This window comes from Neopsephotus bourkii, unplaced genomic scaffold, assembly GCF_033783945.1.
Source record: "Neopsephotus bourkii isolate Nb327-2 ecotype Australia unplaced genomic scaffold, CSIRO-AGI_Nbou_v1 NB_923, whole genome shotgun sequence".
Lineage (NCBI taxonomy): Eukaryota > Metazoa > Chordata > Aves > Psittaciformes > Psittacidae > Neopsephotus > Neopsephotus bourkii.
The window spans coordinates 1338341-1360791 of record NW_026901417.1 but is presented as its reverse complement, the minus strand read 5'-3'; the positions used below and the strand labels follow the sequence as shown (position 1 = coordinate 1360791).

Here is a 22451-nt window from a genome sequence, read left to right as displayed (position 1 = left end):
TCTTTTTGATCATGTGTGCTCATGGAAAGGTGATGGCAACTGCTCCTGTTCTGATCTATACCATTTCTGTTCTTTTTCCACTCATCTCTGGTGGGTGAGTGTGGTTGCAGCAGGTGAAAGCAGCCTATCCTGCCAGATCAACTTTTATACCACATCACAGCTTGTTTTTAAGGTGCAGGAGGGTGCTAGGTGTGCTCCAGTAGTCAGCTTTCGTGCTCTCCCTGACCATGGCAGGGGCTGGAACTGGATGATCTTAAGGTCCTTTCCAACCCAAACCAGTCTGATTCTATCGTTCTACTCTTAACTACTTGTTAAGTCATCTGCCAATGGGTGTTGCTGAGGAGGCTCATTAGGGGCTCTCCAAGGCCAGTTCATTAAGCTGATGTGCCTTTTTGCAGGTGATGCTGGGTTGTGAGGCTGCTCTTACTGGGCTTGGGGGTGGATAATTTATGGCATCCTAGGGCTCGGACAGTTTATGCAGTGGTTTTGTTCAAAAATGATGTTATGGCTTGAGAGTCACGGTTGTCAGCTTCCTCTGTGGATGAGCAATGAGACCTTCAGAATGAAGATTCATCTTAATGGAGTGCCTCATTTCTAGAAGCCTCCACATCAAGATTAATCTCAGTGCACAAACTCATTTCCTTGCAAGATCCTGTGGTGTTTGTTGGTTTTTAGTGTTCTCCGTCCCTCCCAAGAGTAAGTACTGCAGTTTTGAGGGAGATAAATGATTTTCTTCAGGTATAGAAGCTGAATAGCTTGCTTCATCATAAGAACAAGAGCTCAGCTCAGTTATGGAGGTACGATCATCGCCTGTTTGTGGAAATTCAGGTGAAGCTGAAATCAGTGGAACTTTAGTGTCAGGAAACCTCTGCTAAGCAACTGAAATAGCCTATCCCTTCTTGACCATCATAGAGCTGGCCAGTGCTTTATCACTCTCAAAACATGGTTTGTGAACATGGGGCAGGGGGTTAAAAAGAAGGGAGGGTTTTTGAAAATCCTTTTTGTCTCCTTTGCTGTTGTAACTCCCTGTATAAGCAATTCAGTAGCCTTTAAGTGTCTGCTTTCCTCGGTGTAAAGGTTGAGCTTCAGCTGAGCTTTTTAAAATACACAAGCCCCTACCTTCCATAGCAGGTATTTCGATTGTTGTAGCTGAAAGGTGAAATTCCTGGGAATTAGCATGTCAAAGCTGCAGAGATATCGTATGGAAAACCTTGATGTGTCCCTGGGTCACTGGGAGGCTGTCGCACCATGAGTCAGGTTTGGACCCAGCACAGAGACAAGGTGGCATTTCAAGGCACAGTCAAGGAGGAGTTAAAATTCTCTGGAGGGTAAATGTTTCTCGAACTATTTCAATTAAACTCTAAATGCCTCTAAAAGACAATACGCAAACTTGAGATTAGGTCAAAATATGCTTTGGTTCATATGTGCGGAGTGACGTAGAGTGATAATTGTAGGAAATAAGTGACTAAATGGAAAACAAGTGAGGAGATATGATGGTGTTTTATAGTACAGCCTGAAATAAGTTATTTCTTTTCCTTGTGAAGAAATATGTAAGTAGCAAATTATCTATTAACAGGTCCTGTTAAATGGCTCTATGAAGTATCAGAGATGCACACAGTATAACAAATAGTCAGGATTATGGTGTTCTCAACTAAAATGACTTTGTTTTCCATGAGCAGATGCAAATCTACTTCTAAATCTGCTAAATTCATAAAAGCCCCAAATAAACAAGGCTCTATTTGAATGTTTAAGTATTTCAAAGTCTGTTATAACTTAAAGTCTGCATCCCGCATAGGCCTATGCGATCTTCAGTCTTGTACATGTATCTAGTTCTAATGTAAAATCAAAGTATCATAAATCCATGCTAACGACTGAGTCCTATTATGAATTATTCAGTTTTTCTAATTCCTGATTGAGATAAAATGCAATAGTTCATTTTATTATAACCGCATTCTAGAGTTAATTATTCATAAGTTCATAACAGAAGGTGATATATTTGGTAAATGTGACTGCTCAATAGAATGGCACTCGAGCCTAGCAATCTGCTATTGAGTCTTTACTGAGGACTGAGTAATTCATTTTGATTGGAATTATAAATCATGTAGATTACTGTAGATTAGTAATTTCTGATGTATTCTTGTGTTTTAAACCTAGCAGTAATGTAGCAACAAATGTGTTTCAACACTTGGTAAAATGAATGGCATTTCCACCACAGCACTGAATTAAAATGGTGTTGAAACACTACTTTATAGCAATGTCTTGTAATTACCTGGCACCAAGTGTATTTCCTGCCTAGTTTAACTGCATTTATCATCCCTCTCATGTCATACAGCACCTCTTACACATAACACAGCTTTTGAGACTCAAGTATATTTTTAACATGGTTAATAATGCTGCATAAAATGGAAGCATTGCACATACTGAAGCCCTGAAACTAGCTGAGGGTTCTTGAAAACACATTGTTGTGCAGTGTGAGGTTGCTGGGTGTTGGTCAGAGAGTGCCCAGGTGTGGAGACATCCAAGGTCCATTGCACTCACACATCTCCTACAACTCAGCTTGGGGTGGTTTTGTCTTATTTCCTCTTTATGGCAACACCAAACCATCCCAGAAACTGGCCTGGAAGTATGAATGAAATTCACACATCTTGTGAATTTACATCCATATAAATTGCTTTAAAAGAAACTGGTGAACTCAATTCTGATGAGCCAGTGGAGAGAGCAGGTGCAGCACTGGGCCATTGACTCTGTGGAGAAAGCAGAGCCCTGTGGTCTTAAAGACCATCTTTATTACATGTATTGACATGTGAGGCACATGTGTGCCTTCCATTGCTGAGGTGCAGGCACAGGGTGCCCAGAGAGGCTGTGGCTGCCCTGTTCCTGTCAGTGTTCAGGACCAACCTGGTCTTGTGGTGAAGACACTGTTACAATAGCATAATGACTTACTAAACCAACTTGAGTTAGGTGGCCAAGCATGATTACAGGGCTTATTTTGTTCAGAGATGTCAAAGGTTGAGTTGTCTTCAAACCAGTTGTGTCTTTTATTGTGTTTAAAACTCTAATTTGCTGCTTGTTCCTTCCTGAAAGATATTACAAGGTGATCTATCATGTTAAGATACTACAGGTATCAGTTGCCTCTTTTTGCATATAACCAAGTGAAATCAGAAAAGAAAGAAGAAAAAAGAAGAAAAAGCTGAACTACTGTTATTTTAAAGATCTTCTCGATTAAGAAAACAGAGCTAAACCCAATCCATTCAATTTAAGTAATTTTGGGTGTTTGTTCTATGCAGGTTCCACAAAGGAATTGATTGAGAGCTGCTGTGGAGCTGGCCAGCAGTGGGCTATAGACAACGGGGAGTGCACAGAAATCCCTGTCAGTGGAATGGATGGTGACATTTGCAGGTACGTGAGGCAAACGTGAGTGTTTTAGGTTAAAGCAGAGAGCAGCTCTTCAGGAGAAATCAAATGATTGTACAGTTCATGGGATGTCCAGGAGACTGGGAGCTGCTTAATTCACTGTGTGAATTATCGGTAGACTTGCAATATGTCTTGGCAAATTAGAAAGAAGGATTTCCTTCTCCCATTTCCCAAAATCTAGTTTAAACAAAAAACTCCTAGGGTTTCTTTCTGTCTCTCACGTGAGCAGAGCACAGTTTTGTGCTTCCCAGTTTTATGTGCATCTGTGGAGTTGCAGAAAAATATCAGGGCAGAGTTTGTCTGCCGTTTGGCAATGCTAAATGCAATGGTAATCTGTATCATTAAATGATGTGTTTATTGTCCAGTATGATGTCTGTGTTCAGCTGGAGTGGGGACCATAGGCTTTGGCAATACTGCTGGTACTGCTAGCATCTGGGCTGAGTTAGGGTGCCAGATTCCAACTGCACAGCAAGGAAAGAAGAGTAGGGTGCAGGGTAACATGGACAGCATATTACACTGGCTGTAATTCATTTTATCTCTCTCTCCTCCCCCCAGTCTGAAAAGGGCCTTAGGGAGGGATGAAGGCAAAGTTATCTGAGACTCACACCGCATAACATGAGCCAGATGGACTTCTGTAAGAGTGATCCCAACATTTCCAACATCAAAAAGAGTCTGGCGTAAATGGTTTTATCAAAGTTAGTATCATTGCACCTTTCTGGAGTTACTGGGAGATGAAAATCTCCACACACTTCCCCCCCCCCCCACCACCACTCTGCCCCAGATAACTGACACATACCAACCACCTGTGAAGTAAAGACAGATTAAAAAATTCCAGCCTTGCCCTAAGTAGGTGCAAATCCATTACAGTAATGAGCTGCACATGCACATCTGAGGCCAGGGTTAGATGAAAAAAAGCACATCCGAAATGTTTCAGTGCCTGGGAATCTATTGGGATTTAAAAGCTATCAGGAGTTCAGTTGTTTTACTTTCAAACTTTCAGTTGCATCCCTGTTTTAAAGATGTAAAACCACCTGTAAATATTCTGTGTAAAGCAAACATTTGATGCGGAGATGTATTCAAATCCATGGGCTCAGAAAGGAAAGCATAGGCAGAACCTTGCTGCTCCAACACTGAAGAGTGGCAGACCTGGTCACCATGCACATATCCAAACCTCAAGTGCACCACTTTGTGTGGCACAGTGCCTGCAAGTAATTCAAGCTCCCAAAGGGTCTGCCACTAGCCTGACTCAGTACCTAAAGATTTTAGAAAGTAGAAGATAGGTATTGATTGTAAAAAATTGGTTCCTCTATCCTATAAATACTTGGGGTTCACAAGTGATCATCACTGCACAAGGGATTGATTTGCTTCAGCTGAAGCAAATGGGTGAAGCCTCCCCAGTGCCAAGGCTGGAGATTGTTTCTAGAGAAGTTGCAAACTGAGTGGTCTGTTGCTTCCAAATGTAGTTTGGGGTTTTTAGAGTGGTGAAAACTTAAAGCTACTATGAATGTGAGAGAGGGCTCATTAAGGGGAGACCTTAGAGCAGCTCCAGTGCTAAAGGGGCTATAGGAAACCTGGAGAGGGGCTTGGGACAAGGGCCTGTAGGGACAGGCCAAGGGGAATGGCCTGAACCTGCTAGAGGGGAGACTGAGCTGAGCTCTTAGGCAGAAGCTCTTCCCTGTGAGGGTGCTGAGGCGCTGGCACAGGGCGCCCAGAGAAGCTGTGGCTGTCCCGTCCCTGGCAGTGTTCAAGGCCAGGTTGGACACAGGGGCTTGGAGCAAGCTGCTCTAGTGGAAGGGGTCCCTGCCCGTGGCAGTGGCTGGAGCTGGAGGAGCCTTAAGGTCCCTTCCAACCCAAACCAGGCTGGGATTCTATGTACCTTGATGTCTCTGGACATTCATGTATCAAATTGGTCTATCTCTGTGTAGCAACCAACAACCCTAACTGAAGGATGGGACCTGGGGCTACCTAAAAGAGGTCATGAGTGGTAACTTGTGGATGAACTTAAAGCAAGTTAAGGAAATCCTTAAATAGTCAGTTGATAGCCAGATATAAAAATATTTGCAGACTTGTGCCACTGGCTGTATCAGAAATAGGATGTTGGGGTAGATGGAATCTCCTCTGACCCAGTACAGCAATTTTTATCTCCTAACTGATGTGTGTTTTTTCATAGCAGATCAGTGTTTATCTGGGTGGCATTTGCATCAGCTGTACAAATATGAATCCTGCTTTCTGCTGACACTGTGCCCCAATTAGAGACTCACATCAGTTTAAGATGCTGACATCATTTCACTGATCTGAACTCATTAACTCTTCCCCTAAAGCAGAAATGTTCTGAATGTTATTTTTGAACCAACATCTCATTTATCGGGTCTGCAAAGAGGAGGTTTGTGAAGAAGAAACAAGAGAATGTGATTAATATTGTTCCCAATTAATTTCCGGGGAAAGAGCAGTTGAAGCTGAGCTGTGCTGATAGGTGAAGAAATACTAACATAACAATTGGTCAGTGATACACTAGTGCTTTTAGCCAGTGCTGTTCCCAGGATGTATTTCACACTGGAAAGAAATTTCTCATGGATAAATGTCACGCTTCAGAAGAACACGAATCTATGGAGTGTTTCAGTGTTTCAATACAGTAAACACCATGCACATATAAAATGTTTTTAGTAGCATTTTATCATTTCAACAAATGATGAAACCTTTCAGCTAGTTTGGTTTGGGGTTAGTTTTTTTTTTTTTCATTTTTCAATGAAAGTTGGGATGTCTTAGCTAAGCAGTAGTGGTTATATTACTGGTACTAAAATGTATTTGGGTAGTAACCATTCATTGCTCCAAAAATGGTATTTCTCCAGTTGGTAATTAATACTGGAGTAGAAAACCAGCTTCCTTGAAAACAGAGCGCATGGAGGTGGTGTTCCAATTCCTGTAATCAAACTCAAATCACAGCTTCCTGGTCACACTTACGCTATCAGCACAAACATGTTAATGTAAAGCTGACACCACAGGCCATTGGCATTGGGAAAGTGGCCAAGTGGCTGTGACTTGTGAAAGTGGCCTGGTTTCTACTGGAATAAGAGACATCTCTTTCCTTTTTAATTTCAGTTGAAGCATTAGGATGAAAGCTGTGAATTGGAAATATATTCTTCTCAGAAAAGGAAATCTTTTGTTTCCTGGGACAACTGTATTTTATTTCAGTAATAATGGTATCTGACTGACAAAAGTTGTTTGCTTGCAAATATTTCTGTTGCAGGAGAATGCTTTGCTATTAGGTGCTGGCTGTTAAAATGCACCAGCTTCCCATTCACCATTACCAGCATGCCCTACAAGGCAGCATGCCCTGTGACAGTGCATCAGCAAATGGTAGTTAGACACCAAGGTTATTCTTGGAGAAAGAAAAGTTTTTCTTAATTCCTTCGTGCCACCAGATCTGTCCAGAACAGAAGTTTACCCTTACTCAGAACATAATACAGAAGTTAATCTGAGCTTTAACACATTATCTGTGTGACATATGCCCAATCCACAGGTCACATACTCAGCATAACCCCCTCAGGAGAATTCTTGTGGCCTGAAGCTCTTAGTCCTCACCCTTCCCATCACAGGGACCCTTCGCTCTCCCAGGACCAGATGTTTCTCCTGGTGCTGCACTGTATGGATTGAGAGACAGAGCCGTGGGTACCCCACGGCCAAAGGGACTGATTTTGCTGCCCTTTTGTATAAGAATAAAAGAAGCATGTACCTTTTTGAAGGGGCTGGAGTGGGGAAATACACTATAGACTTTAAAATAGTAGGTAAGATGTTCAACGAACATCTATTGAATTTCATTTAGGAAATTGCCATTGAGATTTTTAATATATTTCATTTCAGCCTTCAGTGAATCTTGTTAAAATGTTTGATTTGAAGAGCTATGTGTAGGAAATGTACCTACCCAAAGTACTTCATGTACAGCGATCAAGTCATCCATAACCTTCTATTTGATAACCAGAAGCTTAAACTGTGGGTTACAATCTGTGGAGCTATAAAGGAGAGTTTATAGGGGTTCTGTGACGTGATACTTTCCTTAAATCTTGTCCAGAGCTTCAGCCCTCTGGCTGGTGAAGAAGCGTGTAGAGGTGCATTTCCCTTTGCCACTGTCCAGGGAAGAAAGCTTCTGTCTGTTTGCTGCTTCTGAAACCTTCTGAAGACTTCAGAGAACTAAAACCTAGGGCAGAGGGACTCTTGCACAAACACAGGAGAGCTGTAAAGGATATCAGTGACCAGATTTTGAGAGACCTAAACTCAATGCTTCTTGAGATTTAGTAATGATTTTTTTTTTTTTACTAGTAATATGAACAAAATACATCCTGCAAAGGTCAGTGGTACCATCTACACTAGTATTGAGACATATGTCAAAGAGAGACCACATCTCTGGAATATGTTGTGAATCCAATAGGTCCCGGGGGTTTTGCATCCCCTCCTGATGTCTTCTCAATATGAGTGAATGCCTGAGCTCATATTCCTTTGCAGAATTGCTCAGAAGCAGTGTTGCGTCTCCACCGTGAAGGAGAACAGCTGCCTGGCCGGCATGATCGCTGCGAAGGAAGGAGATGTGTGTGGGCCAGAGGAAGGAGATCCCTGTGGAGGATCAGCATACAAGGTGAGTTGCACTGATGCTTCTACAGGCTTTGCTGTTAATACGAGGTATCCTCATGTCCTGCATTTAGCAGTAATTTCTTCATACATTGTCATGGAGCACAGAAGGTTGTAAAGTTGCAGGAATGTGGCAGGGAAATGACACTGTTTGCACTGAGGTTTCAATTGCCTGGTGATGCAGCCTCTTCGAAAGCTTCACAGGAATGTTGCTTTGAATTATTTCCAGCTCTGTTTTTAAGGTGTAACTTGCTGTATTACTTTTGCTTCCTCACTTTGGAAACAGCTGAAAAGACCATTTTAGTTTTTCTATCTGTGATGCAGAAGGCTTTAGAAAAGGATAGGGCAAAACTGAATCAACAATCTGATCTGAAACCCATTAGTGAGGAGTTTACTTGGCTGCAGGGTTGAGCTGCAGCCTCATTTCTCAGTTAAACAAGATTGCAGCTTAGATGAAGAAGCATTTGAGATGATGATGAAAGCTTTTGTTCATAAATAAAGAGAGACCATTAAAGAACAGTTCAAATCACAAATCATGAGCCACAGCCTCAGCTTATACAAATGAGATTTGCTTTATGAGAACCAGTGGAGCCAAACCAATTTAAACCAGTTTGAAGATTCAGTATCTTGCCTGCTCACTTCTTTTTACCAGAAGGGTGCATATCAGAAGTCATTTCACTCTGATAACAATTTACATAGCTATAGCAAAGCTAAAGTGCAGCTTCCGTTGTCTCAGCAGGGAACTCATTAGTTCTGTCTGTTCTCATACGCTGGTGATTCTTGTGGATAATTGTTCACTGGAAAAGCAAAATACATCCGCGACTGCTGCGGAGTTTCAAGTTTAATCAGCTGTGTTGATCTGTCTTTCACAGCCATTATTTACTTGGGTTTGGAGTTTGCCATAGAAAGAGAATTTGTACATTTGAGAGAAAACATTAATATTTCTGAAGTCTGGCAGGATTATTATCCTGAGGTTTTCACCATAGGTCTCTTACATGCCAGACAGAGCACGAGCTGTAAAGTAAGTCTTAGCACACATGCCATTGCTCAGAAAAAAGTGGAGAGAGAAAACATCATAACTCCTGTCTGAACTGAAACAAGTTACAAAATACTCTTGTGGAATAGCTCCTTATGCCAGTTCCGATGTCATGTTTTCCTTCAAGAGAAACTATCTGAAATGGTAAAATTATCAAGGAACAGCTTTGCCCCCTGCAGTGCTGATCCAGCTCTGGGGCAACAGCACCAGAGGGATGTGGAGCTGTTGGAGCGAGGCCAGAGGAGGCCATGGAGATGCTGCGAGGGCTGGAGCAGCTCTGCTCTGGAGCCAGGCTGAGAGAGCTGGGCTGGGTCAGCCTGGAGAAGAGAAGGCTCCTGAAGGGGAGACCTTAGAGCAGCTCCAGTGCCTAAAGGGGCTGCAGGAAAGCTGGAGAGGGGCTTGGGACAAGGGCCCATAGGGACAGGACAAGGGGGGATGGCTTTAAGCTGAAAAGAGGATAGATTTAGAAGAGACTTTAGGAAGACTGGGTTGGATGGGGCTTGGAGCAAGCTGCTCTAGTGGAAGGTGTCCCTGCCCATGGCAGGGGGGTTGGAATTGGGTGGGCTTTAAGGTCCCTTCCAACACAAACCAGTCTGCAATTCTATGAAACTTTCCTTCAGAGGTGACCTCCCAAAAAACGCTGACCATGTATAGCAGTGTTCCCCCTTTGCTGTTGGTGACTGCTGTGTCTGAGAACCATAGATCAAAGGTATTTGCCTGGAATGTGAAAAGATTTTTTGCCCCAAAGTCTTTGCAAGATGTTTGGACTGTCCTGCAAAAAGCCAGGGGTTTTACTTCAGATAATGAACATGTGTAGGTCTTCTTCAGGCATTTTAGGTGTGGGGTCCTTTCTTTTACTTCTAGATGAATGCAGGAGTGCCAGGTCTTTAGCTGTAGGTATTCAACTTGTGTTCAATACAACTGAATTTTAGGCGGCCTTCAGTTGTTAGTCTAATACAAAAAGCACATACTTAGGGACTTTTTCCTAGTGGATGGAGATGCCACCATGGTAAATGATTCCTTTCAAAGATATTTTTGAAAGAAATGTGGAATGTTGTGAATCTAAGAGTGATTCTCAAGGTGTGTTTCTTGATTGCAATGTAAAAATAATCATATTTGTTATAAAATCAGTTGTGGACTCTGGTGTAGTTCAAAAGGGAGCTCAGAGAAGATCAAGACGTTCAAGTTTTTACATTTTAAAAGGAACTTTTTGATGAACAAGTTTTTCCACTGGAAAATGGAACACTTCTATTTACCTGGAAAGTATGTGAACCCTGTGAAAAGTGTGTGAGTGATTTAATACTCCCTGTGATGCCTGCACATAGGAGAAACTGTGAATCAAAACTATGACTGAAAAATACATGTTCTGCAAGGCAAATATTCAAATATTTTACAGTACTTCAGTAAAAACATGTGTGCTTTCTTAGTTACTTCTATTTTGCATATTGAAGCTGAAGAAAATTGTAGCCATACTAAAAATATGTACAGAAAGTAGAATTTTCAGTTCATAAAATTTTAAATTTGGGTATTCTGGGTTTGGGGGGATGAAAACAGGATGTTTATCTTTTCTAGCATGACCACAAGATGTATTAAAAAATAACATTGAAATAACATCATTGGAAGAGATGATTTAGTCCAGTTAGCATCAAAAATAATGCAGCATCTTCAGGACCTGCACTGTCAATTTTTCACAAATATGTATCTGGGCACGTAAAGGCAACTCTTTATGGCTGTACATTTTTGCAAATGTGAACAACATCTAATATTTATGATTTTTTTTTTGGGGGGGATGTTCAGATTAGAAAGGGGAACATAGAACATGAGCTGTAGCCGTAGGTACTGCGCTGGACATGCGAGGGATACAAACTGTGTGTGAAATGCTCAAAAACTAAAAGCAACAGTGTTTGAAACTGGAAAAAGGTGACTTGGGGGAAGAGTCCTGTTAGAGGACAGTGATCCCAGCCTTCCTGGCAGAGACAGGCTCTTGGTTTCTGTGAATACACATTTAGGAGGATTGCTAATCATGAAACTTGATTCCTTTCCATTTCCATACTGCGTCCAGCCCTCACAACACTGCTGCTCTTATTTGCTCTCCTCAGGTCAGGGAAGTAGGGCTTTCCTGGGAAGTAGGGCTTAGTTTAGTTTTCTTCAGTTCCATCCTTGGGCTTTCTGTTGACGCAGGCCACCGGGGCAGTTTGAATTACGACCTTCATTTTGTGTGTCTGATGCCTTTTTATAGACTGAGTATGGGAATAGACCCTGAAATCACTTCTCTTAGTTCAGAGAGGCTGTTACAGTGTAGCTGCAACCTGCAAATGAACCCTGCTGGGCTGAATGTCCCGACATGAAAGGAATTGCAGTGGGAAAGAGACTCGGCATTTTATAACTGTTCTGTCAGTGAAAACACCTAAACATATGTATATATTAGAGATGTTAGGACACTTGCATTTAAATCCAGACAGGCATCTTAAATTCACGTATAACTCCTGTATGTTTCTAGCAGAGACTTGCAGCTCCTCAGCTTCCTTTCTTGATTAGGTATCCACTACGCACGCATATTATGGACTTTTTGAATCTGATAGGAACCTGATATATTTCTGTGGCCTGACAGCAATAGATCTGGATGTGACTGAGTAAAGCATAACACAGCTTTTGTCTGCCCCCTGTAGCAGAGGAAACTGGAGGAGAGATGACATTCCAGGGGTGCCCCATTGCATCAGTTGTCAGTGAAGCTGCTGCTTAGATGCACTCAGGAAAGAAAAGGAAGGCAGATAGCTCACAAAATACACCCTGGCCTTTCATTAGCCACTGTCTTAGCAGGAGGGTGGGGTGTCCCCTGGACACTCAGGTGATTAAAGGTACAAGTAGGTTTGCAGGGTAGTGGTGCGCAGGGAAAAGTCTTTACTGCCAGAGCTCAGATGCTGGTGCTGATCCTGATATCCATGCAAGATATTTACAAGTCATTTCACATTGCTTCAAACAACTAAACATTTTTTGAGCTCTAATACAAAGATGTGTACATCTGTGTTACTTTGTTTAGAATATGCTATTTGCAGAGCAATGGCTGTGTGCAAGAGCTAGAAAGAGATGGTCTGTGGCACCATTAATGCCTTGCATGCTGAGTTGCTGAAATCATTGTCACACTGAGACTTGGTTTGCAGCCTGGCAGTTAGTGTAGGGTGGCAAAACCAAGCACCAGCAAAGCTTTGATGTCTGCAACTGTCTAAACCAAGGGGCTTCTCCAGATGCTCCACTGTTGAAGACAGTGCAGATCTTTGCAGGGCTTTGTGTGGGCTCACCCCTGAGTGGATTGTGTTAAATCCTTTTTACTGATCTCTTGCAGCAATGCTGTGACTGTTGTAATCTGGGCCTGCGACTGAGGAGTGAGGGGAAATCCTGCGAGTCCAGCATCAATCTGGGCTATCCCTGCAGCCATGTGATGCTGTCCTGCTGTGAAGGGGGAGACCACTTCATCCATCCAGAAATAAAAAGGCAACCTGAACCTCTGCCGACAGTGACACCTGAGAAGGGTAAGTGTCCAGTCATGGTTTGAAGACCTTGCAGGAAAGAGTTCCTTGTTCTTAAAACAGTTTTAAATAACAATAATAAGAAAGTAGGTGCTTCTGATTGTTAAAATGTACCTTCTTTAGTAGTGTGGGGGTTTGGGTTTTCCCCCTGAGTCACATAGTACAGAGACCTGCGATGAGACATTGGTAAGAAGCAAAGTTGAAGCTGGTCATTGTCTTTTAGCAGAAGCAGTCCTGAAAGATTCTTCATTAAGCAAATAAAGATTTTTTTTCCAGACAAAGTAGTCCCATGGATTCTGATACCAGTGAAATATCCTGGGAATAGATTTCCTATTGTGCTGCTGAACATCACAGCAGCTTTCTCATAGCACACTCTGGAGAAGCCCCAGAGGACTGCAAGTTAGTTTGCACTCTTTCAACATGCAAACATGGTGATGCTGAAGATCTGAGTCACATATCTGCAGCCAAAGAGGTGTGACAAAGGGAGCATGAGGAGTGTGGAGCTTGGACAGCTTTGCTTCTTCCCTCAGTCCAAGATCATACTCCTTCAATATCGCTCTGTAGCCACCAGTCCCACATGAGTTGCATGGTGACCTCCTGCATATGCTGGAGTTCCATTTTTGCCCATTCTCTTCTTGTGAACTAAGTGTGTATTCTTCCTCACCAACAAATGTAAGGGTTTATTTTGACCTAGCTGAGGCCTCACTGAGCAAGGAAGTTTGCACGTATGTGTTTAAGGAAAACTGACTGAAAAACTTGCTGAAAAACTAATTGTAGTATGGTAGAAAGTTTTGGCAAACCTTGTCGAGAAAGAAAAAGTATCGTGCTTCTGGCAGGGTTTAAAAGCAGTAGGAAGGATAGCCATGTCACTGTCAAGAGGGTTCCCGAAGGTTTGTGATGCTAGCTACAGAGGTAACCAGTAAAGTAGTATTTTGTGTTCAAAAGAGTTTCCAAACCACCTGGACAAGTTTTTCTCCTGAAATTTAAAATTCAGTGTTGTTCTTCAGTGGGGCCAATTTCAGACAGGGCTTCAGCATGATGCATTGGTTCAAATAACTGTAGCAATGGTGTTAGCAGTCCACATGAAAGGTGTGCTTGTGACCTCTCAGTGGCCCCTGTAAAATGCCTGTTCCTCCAGGAAGGAGGTGGCGGTGGATCAGCAGCACAATGGTCTTGTCTTCAGGGTGGGTTCATTTGCTCTTGGATTGTTCCGGGTGGATTTGATATCTGGAGTTCATATGGTGAAACACTCTGTACTATACAGTCCTAATGCTAACAGCCCTGCTAGAGAACCAGCAAGTGTTGTTCTGTTGTAGTTTCAGAGACAGAAGATCACAATGAAGCTTTGTCCATCAATAATGAAGCTGAGCTGTCAAATAACCTGCCTGGAGATGACCTGGATGAATGTCTTATCTATGGTGGGGAGCTCTGTCAGCATTTGTGTATAAACACAGTGGGGTCCTACAAGTGCTCATGTTTTCCAGAATTCACTTTGCAAGAGGATGGGACCAGCTGCTCTCCAGGTGAGAAAATGGGCAGGAAACACCATGAATGATGGTGTCTTTGTGCCAACTGCATTGATCTATCAAGCTTGCTTTGTTTCTGTGAGGTATTTGATGGGTGCTGGTGCATGGACATTTGCTGTAGAAATTGGACAGGTTAATAATATAGAGGAAACCAACAATTTAGGAAACTTAATTATGCCTTGGTTTTGTGTATTGGTGGCATGGGGGCAGGGTAGTATTTAATATGTTCAAATCAAGACTGTTTTCACTATTCAAAAGAGGATTTGCAAAGGTTTTCTTCTCAGTCATTTTGTGTTTCACAGTTAGCTTCCCTTTAGATGAACTTTCCCCAGTTCAGACAGACATCATTGCTTCCTGAGTTTTGTTTTTTATCTAAAATCATTAACATCTTTCAGTGTGTCCTGGGTTCAGCAGTAGTGGCTGGGTTTAAACCACAACACAGTGATACAAAATCTTAATATATCTATGTGGTGGAAGGCTTGAAAAGAAAGTCTCTTGTACTGTAATTATTTTGACGTCTGGAGATCTCCAATGGCAAGATCTGAAATCAGATAACCCTTAAAGTTGAAACCTTATATTAGTTACAAGTGCTTTCAGTTATTTAACAAGCACAGTAAGTGCTGCCATCCAATAACAAAGTTCCGTAGACTTCAGATACTTTCTGCCCAAGCCAAACAGCATTCGTGATGTCATTCTCAACGTCATGCTACAGTGCTTACATCAATAATGTGTTCGACAGGGTTTCTGCAGCAATGCTCTGCTCTGTTGCTTATATTAAAATCTGGGGAAGGAACCTGATCCAAAAGAGGCAAAATAAATGGTTCTTATTTTAGCACTGCAAAATTTGGCTTCATCCTTCACCTGGAGCATATGTGTATGATTTAGCTTTGCTTTGCTTTGCTTCTCCCACTACTAACTTGAGTGCAGATTTGGGTTAATACACCTTGTATCTGGGAAGTCAGTGCAGATGTGCAGGACTGCAGTTCTCATGGCTGTGCCAAGAATTGAGGGGGGGGTCAGACATCCCTTGAGGAAGAAGATTGCAACAAGGGTAGAAACTGCAAGTGACACATCTGAGACACATAGGAAGAGTGAGGTTAGGAAGAGTTGCTGCTGTCTTGCAGTCCTGGGTCAAATCAAAGGTTGCACAAGGGAGGTGGCAGGCAGGGCACCTCACTTGTTACACCTGCATGAGCTGTGCTCTGCCTGGCAACATGGCACAGTGGCCTTCCATTTCCCATTTTTCTCTGTGTATGTGCACAGCTCTGTCGTGCTCTGTGCACCCACACCAAGTAGTTGTGAATCTCATACTGGTGGTAATTTTTACACCTGTGATTAGATAGAATGCTTTTGTATTTGAACCTTTCCCATTACATTTCCTGATCTTTGACAGACTGTGAATGTTTTTGCATTTAACTTTTGCTTTTTAAAACGTGTCACACTTTTTCCTGAGGCTTGGAAGGAGGGGTGTGCTTGCAGTGGCTCTGTGAGGCAAGGAGAAAGCAGACATTGATGAAACTTCAGAAGCTACTTCTTGTTCTCTGCTCTCTGGGGAATTCAGGTTATGCCACAAGCATAACCTCTTGTTTGCCTCCGTGTTATAGCCCATTGGTTGTCTCTGATGTAATGTTTATATTTTTCTAATTAAGTGTCATTTTCTGTACCCCAAACCTGCCTTGCACTCAGTCATTTAATGTTGTTATTGTTCAGTGGCTCACACTTTGCTCTGGGTGAGACTTGTACTCAAATGAATGAGAAGAGGAATATCTCTCTTCAGAGATAATTTAGCCTTAGCAGAGGGGTTTGGAACTAGACAATCTTAAGGTATTTTCCAAGCCAAACCATTCTCTGATTCTATGATTTAGGCTTCTGATTTGGTGAGATAGATAAACTGAATTACTCCTATTAATGTACTAGAGCTTTTTTCTTTTCAACTATTCTGATACCTTTAACATTACTGTTTGTTTTTCATCCTCGTGACAGACAGCAGCTGTCATGTTTTCCACTTGGCTGTGTCAAAGTCATTCCGGGGTATCCTGTGCTTGGGAAGGTGGATCCTTTTCATCCGTGTTGAAATGGGATGTACAGAAGAACTTTAAAGACTTGGCTTGGATTAGCATTTTTTTGGTCATACACTGACTGAAAGACAGCCACTGTGTTTACAATAGAGCAATGTCTGAGGAAACAGAAGTAACACTTTGTTTTATTCATTTTACTCTCCAGAAGTTGTTTTCAGGCAGACTCCCTGATCTGTATCCATGGTGTTTGTGAGCATCTCCATTTAGTATGAAGCACTGTACATGTTTGGGCTGTCGGACAGTTGCTCATACTAAATGGCAGCTTCCAAAACTGACTGTTCACCTCCATGCAAAGGCAGTTCTTCAGGTCACCAGAATGTTTCCTCCTGCAAACCACAATGTGGGATGAATGGGAGCCTTGCCATGGGGTGATGGTGGAGGTAATGCTGTCCCTGATCTATCTCTGCTTTCTTTGCCTTACAGATCCTGACAGAGGACAGGTGACAAGGCTGGAAGCAGAAGCCACCATCCCTCCGGTAGCCTCTCCTTCTCAGCCTCTTCGCATCATGTCTTTAGAAGAAGAGCAAGATAAGTGTAAAGGTATGTTGGAGGTATAAACTGAAGGTACAGATGAGTGAGAAATGTTTAGAGAGCTAGAATAGAATTCCACACATCCCTTCACCAATCTGCTTTCAGTGCACGTCCTTAATTTGTTACTTCTGGCATAAGGCTGAGTAATTGTCAGGGGAAAGCTGTGGAAGTAATTTGAGGCTATTCTCTTATTTCAGGGTTGTTACACACCTGCTGTGTAGTTCAAGGTAAGCAGTACAGCTGTGCAGCGTAGTGTGAGCAATACAGGTAGGAGTGGCACAGGTGTAGTAGTAGGAGGGTTGAGTGATTAGGGCTGCCTGGACAGATTGTTTACCAACTGCATTCCCCATCGCCTAAACTGGGGTTATATTTGGGTGACCTGGAAGTTTGTAACTTCAGCTGATCTGTGTTGTGATGGCTAACGTATTTTACAATTTTCTTTGTATAGATAATGGTCCCTGCAAACACATCTGCAATGTTGTGGAAGGAAATGCTGTGTGCTCTTGTTTGTCTGGATATACACTCATGGCTGATGGGATTTCTTGTGAAGGTAACTGGTTCATGTTCACCACAGAGACATGGTTAAAGCACCTTTCTACCTCATACCCCCAGGTGTTTCCCTAAGTGTTCCTTCTTTTCAATATTGTGACTTGTAAGTGGCAGTACAGAGATCAGTGGCAGAAGGAATACCAGATCTGCTTTACAGATGACTCCTGAAGCACATTTGTCTAGTGTGCCTATTACCTGGGGACTTCAGGTGAAGGCAAGCCTGGACATGTGCTTTTTTCCAGCCCTCTTGGTTTCTCTTCTCACTGCTGTTCCTCCCCAGTGTCTGTCTACACATCTGTGGACATGCAGCTTTTCTTCTTGAGAACAGGAGCAGCTAGCAGGACTTGGGCATGTTTGTTGTCCTGAGGAACCCCCTCAGAGCTTTAGCTCTGCCCTGTCATCTGTTTTGTTCAGTTTTATTTCTTGAAAACCTGAATCCAATGAGGCTTCAGTGCTGTGAAGAATGTGCCATTGTGAGCTAGTTCAGCTCCATGTGTTTCACTTGACACTGAAGCTCAGGCCTGCACAATGATGAATGGTGAATTCCAAAGCTGCATCATGATTGTTCATGTTGTATAAATCTTAAACGGACATGTTTGGGTAGTGGTGAAGGGTATGTTTGCTCAGGAAAGTGCTGGAGGTTAAAAAGCAATTCCATGTGACATAATTCAATTATAAATCTGGAAGTTTGAGAGCAGTAACAGCCAGCAGTGAAATGAAAGAAGCTTCTGATGCTCAGAATTGCTCACATGTGATCCACATCCCTCTTAATTTCAGATCTGATTGAATAACAAATCACAAATCATTTTCATGAAATTCTGGAGAGTCTGTGAACAAAATGGGAATTTAATATCACCAGCTGAAATAGTCATTGTGCATTGCTTACTCAAGTGTGGTGGAAACTAATCTGATTAATTGATGTCAGCATCAAAAAGGGCATTTCCAGGCAATCGTTTTCCTACAGGAGGTGAAAGAATTGGGTAATATCAGTGGAAATAGTAAGTTTAAATTGCAGCAAGAGACATTTCTTATCTGTATTCAAGTAAGGATTTGATGGTCAGGGTGGTGGTGCACTGGAGCAGGTTTCCTGCAGAGTGTGCATGGCCTCTGTGTGACTGCCTGTTTCCAAGAATGCCTCTTTCTGTGGTGACAACAGTGTAGGGGTGCAAGTGAGGACTGGATGATATCTGAGGGTTTATTCCAGCCCTATTTTCAGTGTAGCACTGCATGTATTATAGCAAGTGCTGATGCGGTAGTTCCAACACACTTCATTTGGACATCTCCAGTGTGAAAGAAGTATTGTTTCATTTCAGCAATTGTTCTAATAGAATTCTGTTTTTCCCTTTTGGCTGCAACATGTTGATGTAGATTTGGATGAGTGCCTCACAGGTGCTCACGCTTGTTCCAGAGGACAATTATGTGTGAACACATTGGGATCATTCTACTGTGTCAACCACAGAGTGATCTGTGCAGAGGGCTTTATACTCAACAGGCATAGAAAATGTGTTGGTAAGATGATAGGTGTAAGCCGTTCACCACAGCATCATAATTCTTCATGCTCTGCAGTGCATTTAAACCATTTGTGCTCAAAGGCTCTCTGGCCATCCTTGCCTATGACATTTCAATATGAGTTAGTAAAAACACATGTGCACCATTTGCTGAGCCACTTAACATCATGAGTTGTATGCTATTTGGCTTTTTCCCTAGCAATACATTCTCAGGATACGTATAACTTTGTGCAAAAATCATAAAACTCTATAGGTATGATGACCACAGCAGTATTGATGACTATTAAAGTGGACTAAGGAAACAGCAGCTGATCTCTCTGGACAGCGTCAATACTGGCAAATCCCCAGACATCATGAAACAACAAAACTTCATAAATACAGCTCAAGAAATCTGCATAAGTCTGGGCAGTGGAAAAGATCCATTCCAAAATGATGGAAAATATTCAGATTAGTCTATTAGTGATTCTGGTACCAATTTCTTTGTGTGATGTCAAAGATGCATCATAATTCTGCTGTATCATCCCTGCTATTTAAGTTTGTATAAGAAACCAATCTATTTTTACAAGTGCTTTTATGAGGATTCAATTTCCTTCCAAAAGCCAAGGCCTGAACTTATGAAATAGTTTCTGTCAGGGGTTCTTTCGTTGAGGCTGGTTTAAGAGGCACCTGAGCTGCAGCGGTGTTGTGTGCTAATGCTGGAAAAATGGAGCACCCAGAGACCTGCAGCCAGTAATGAAAGCAGCAGTGCCTGTGACTATAATGTCATGTGTGAATACATTCACCTCCTTCCACCCCTGTCCTTCTTCTACATTTATAACATCGATTTTCTGACAATCACAGCTTTGGTTTTGTTCCTATCTTTTAAAGCTCTATGATCTCATCTTATTAATGAGCATCATATGCGGAATGGTTTTAAACTAACAGAAGGGAGATTTAGATTAGATACTAGGAAGCAGTTTTTCCCTGTCAGGGTGCTGAGGCACTGGCACAGGGTGCCCAGAGAAGCTGTGGCTGCCCCATCCATGACAGTGTTCAAGGCCAGGTTGGAGCTGCTCTAGTGGAAGGTGTCCCTGCCCATGGGACATTAAGGTCCCTTCAACCCAAACAATTCCATGACTCTGATATGGCATAAGGGCATGAGCAGGAAAATTGGTGCATTGTCATAGTTTAGAGCAGAAATGCAATTTAGCATCTTCTGGGTTTTTCTTAAATTGTCACAATTGTTTTTTTATTTATTTAGTTTTATTATTTCTTTTGAAATCGGAGATACTGTTAAGCATGGAAAACTAATGACATTATTTAGTTTAAATTAAATGGCTGAGAGAACGCTACTGGAAGTAAGGATGTCTTTACAGAGAAAGTACCAGATTGTGAGATGGAAAATGGTACTTGTAGTTGGCCACAGTCTGCATGATGGGTTTCATGGCTTTCACAGAGCCTGCTGCACGTACCACGCTTCTGAATAGAAGGTCTGGTAAGTGAGCAGCTGAAGGAACTGCCTCACCTTGAATTCTGCTTCTGAAGATCTTGCTATTCAATCCCCTGATGTTTTTCCTGGACTATGCAGATATATATAGAGAGAGAGCTGTCCTTTTCTACATCTCCCATGAGTGCTCTGAAAGTAAATTAATGCATATTTGTCAGCATCTTTGGCAGAAGGGGCTATAGAAGATGCCAAGTGCTTCCTTTTGTTCACTTTCTTCCTCTCCTGTCCTCTACCCCATGACATTATACAGAGTTTTATTGTGACTGATAAAAGATAAACCTCAGGCATTGCTCATTAAATGAAGGATACAGCTCTCATTTGTAAAGATAAAACATCCTCTTCTCCTTCACTAAGTATCAAACCTCTGTATTTCTCTACTGCAGGTCAGGTTTTTACAGATATCCTTGTAAATAATCTAGAAAACTTGAAGTTTCTCTTTTGTTGTGGTTTTTTTTTTTTTGGCTGGATCAGCCCTGTGTGCTCCCTACTCGTGCACAGCTCTGCCCTCTGTGGTGCTGGAGGACATCTGTAGCAGTTAACATTTTTCCTACTTTTCTAGTCAAAGGGGAAAGCCACGAGCATACTGTGGTCTGTTTTGTTCAACTGTCTCATTGCAGCCATATTCATCTAAGGTATCCTTTGCCAGCTTAACTGCTTTTGTGCTCCATCTTGAGCTATCTCAGACTCCATGAGGAAAGTTTCTTGGTAATTTGTTTGCAAATTATTGTTGTTTTAATGCTGTTACTCTTTGCATATTTTTAGGGACAGGAGGAGCAGTCTTTGCACAGCAGCAAAACAGCCGATAACCTTTTATCTCTTGAATTTCCTTTAGTCAGACTGTGGAAGATTATAATTCCAGGTGCATTCAAGAGCAGATATCCAGAATTCCTGAAAGCCAACCATGCACAGTGAAGAGTCACCAGCTGTTTAAACAGCTTGCGCACACCAGCTTTGTGTAACTTTGAACAGATATTAAAATGTCTTTAGGCTTGAAAGCTCCATGTTCTCCAGAGATAAGAGCCAGGTTGGATGTTTTTAATGTGGATTGCTTTTCCTGGTGACTTTCAGGCAAAGTCATTACCACCACCTACATGCACACTGACAGGAGGTTATTTTGCTGCTTTCTTTGCTATTCCCATCTAAATTTCCCCTTCTGCCAGAGTGACCAGCAAGTGGTCATTTTATTGCTGACCCACAGGGACTGTGCGTGAGCACGGGATGGGTGGTTGCAAAGTAACAGCGGGTCTACGTTAAGCAGATGTATTCCATAAAGCAAATTGAGCTGAAGTCATTCGAAGAGAAAAGAATCCTGAGGAACTACAGCTGCAGGAAAAACCGAAGTCTGCATTTCACATTGTTAGAAAAAGTGCATAAAAATTAACTTTTAATGTCAAAGTACATATTGAAAAGAAGAGGTATTACATGATTACATTTCATTCTGGTTTTACTGACATCATGTGAGGAATGTTGTTGCCACACACATCGACCTAGTAGGTTTTTTAAAAATTAACTGTTCCTTATTTTTAATATTTACTGAATTATTTTTCCTCTTATTCCTATTTTTTTTAAATACCATCTTGCCTTACCTCCCAGTCTGAACTGCACTGGATGAAGGCTGCAGCTTCCCATGTTGGCAGTTGACTTTGTTTCAAACTTAAAACATAACTCATGTTTTTCCTAGTGCTCTGCAAATCATCTTGCTGACTTGTTGAGCTGGTTTCCAGTACTGAAGAGAGGCAGGTTATGGGCACTCTTGATTTTATGGATAATCAACAGGGAGGGAAAAAGGAGAGAGATTGTCCTGTTTTATAGAAATACAGTTAGTCATCACTTCCCTCTACCGTGTGTCATAATGGTAGAGCAACATGATAGTAGGTACAGCCTGGGCTGAACAGAGCTTGTGCAAGAGCTGTGTGCTGTCCCAGCACAAACTGGGACCATAGTTCCAGGGATGCCTTTTCCCATGCTCATGCTAAGGGATGCTGTTTTGCAATAGGCATTGGTAGGAAGATCAACGACATGGGCAGGTGGGAACTCGGGAGACAGATAGTGCAAGTCTTCAGAGATCTCATTTTGTGGCATGACCATTTAGGAACGTGTTTAGGAAAATGAACAAAAAAGGGCATGTCTGTAATAAAATGAAAAGGGAACTTCGGTGGGCTGGCAACTGGCC

At 42.1% G+C, this 22451-nt stretch overlaps 1 protein-coding gene across 7 annotated transcripts in view; it reads left to right on the top strand.

Moving 5' to 3' along the window:
* Positions 1-22451, top strand: part of FBLN2 (fibulin 2) — a 113209-nt gene that overhangs the window by 72362 nt on the left and 18396 nt on the right. For 6 of the 7 annotated variants that reach the window (XM_061357807.1, XM_061357805.1, XM_061357806.1 and 3 more), the window contains exons 3-9: positions 3288-3399; positions 7915-8044; positions 12417-12603; positions 13917-14123; positions 16628-16744; positions 16933-16962; positions 17184-17285. In XM_061357807.1, the coding sequence (XP_061213791.1) occupies positions 3288-3399; positions 7915-8044; positions 12417-12603; positions 13917-14123; positions 16628-16744; positions 16933-16962; positions 17184-17285 (885 nt within the window). The remainder of the gene's footprint in view (positions 1-3287; positions 3400-7914; positions 8045-12416; positions 12604-13916; positions 14124-16627; positions 16745-16932; positions 16963-17183; positions 17286-22451) is intronic. The other variant, XM_061357811.1, reaches the window with a different exon arrangement.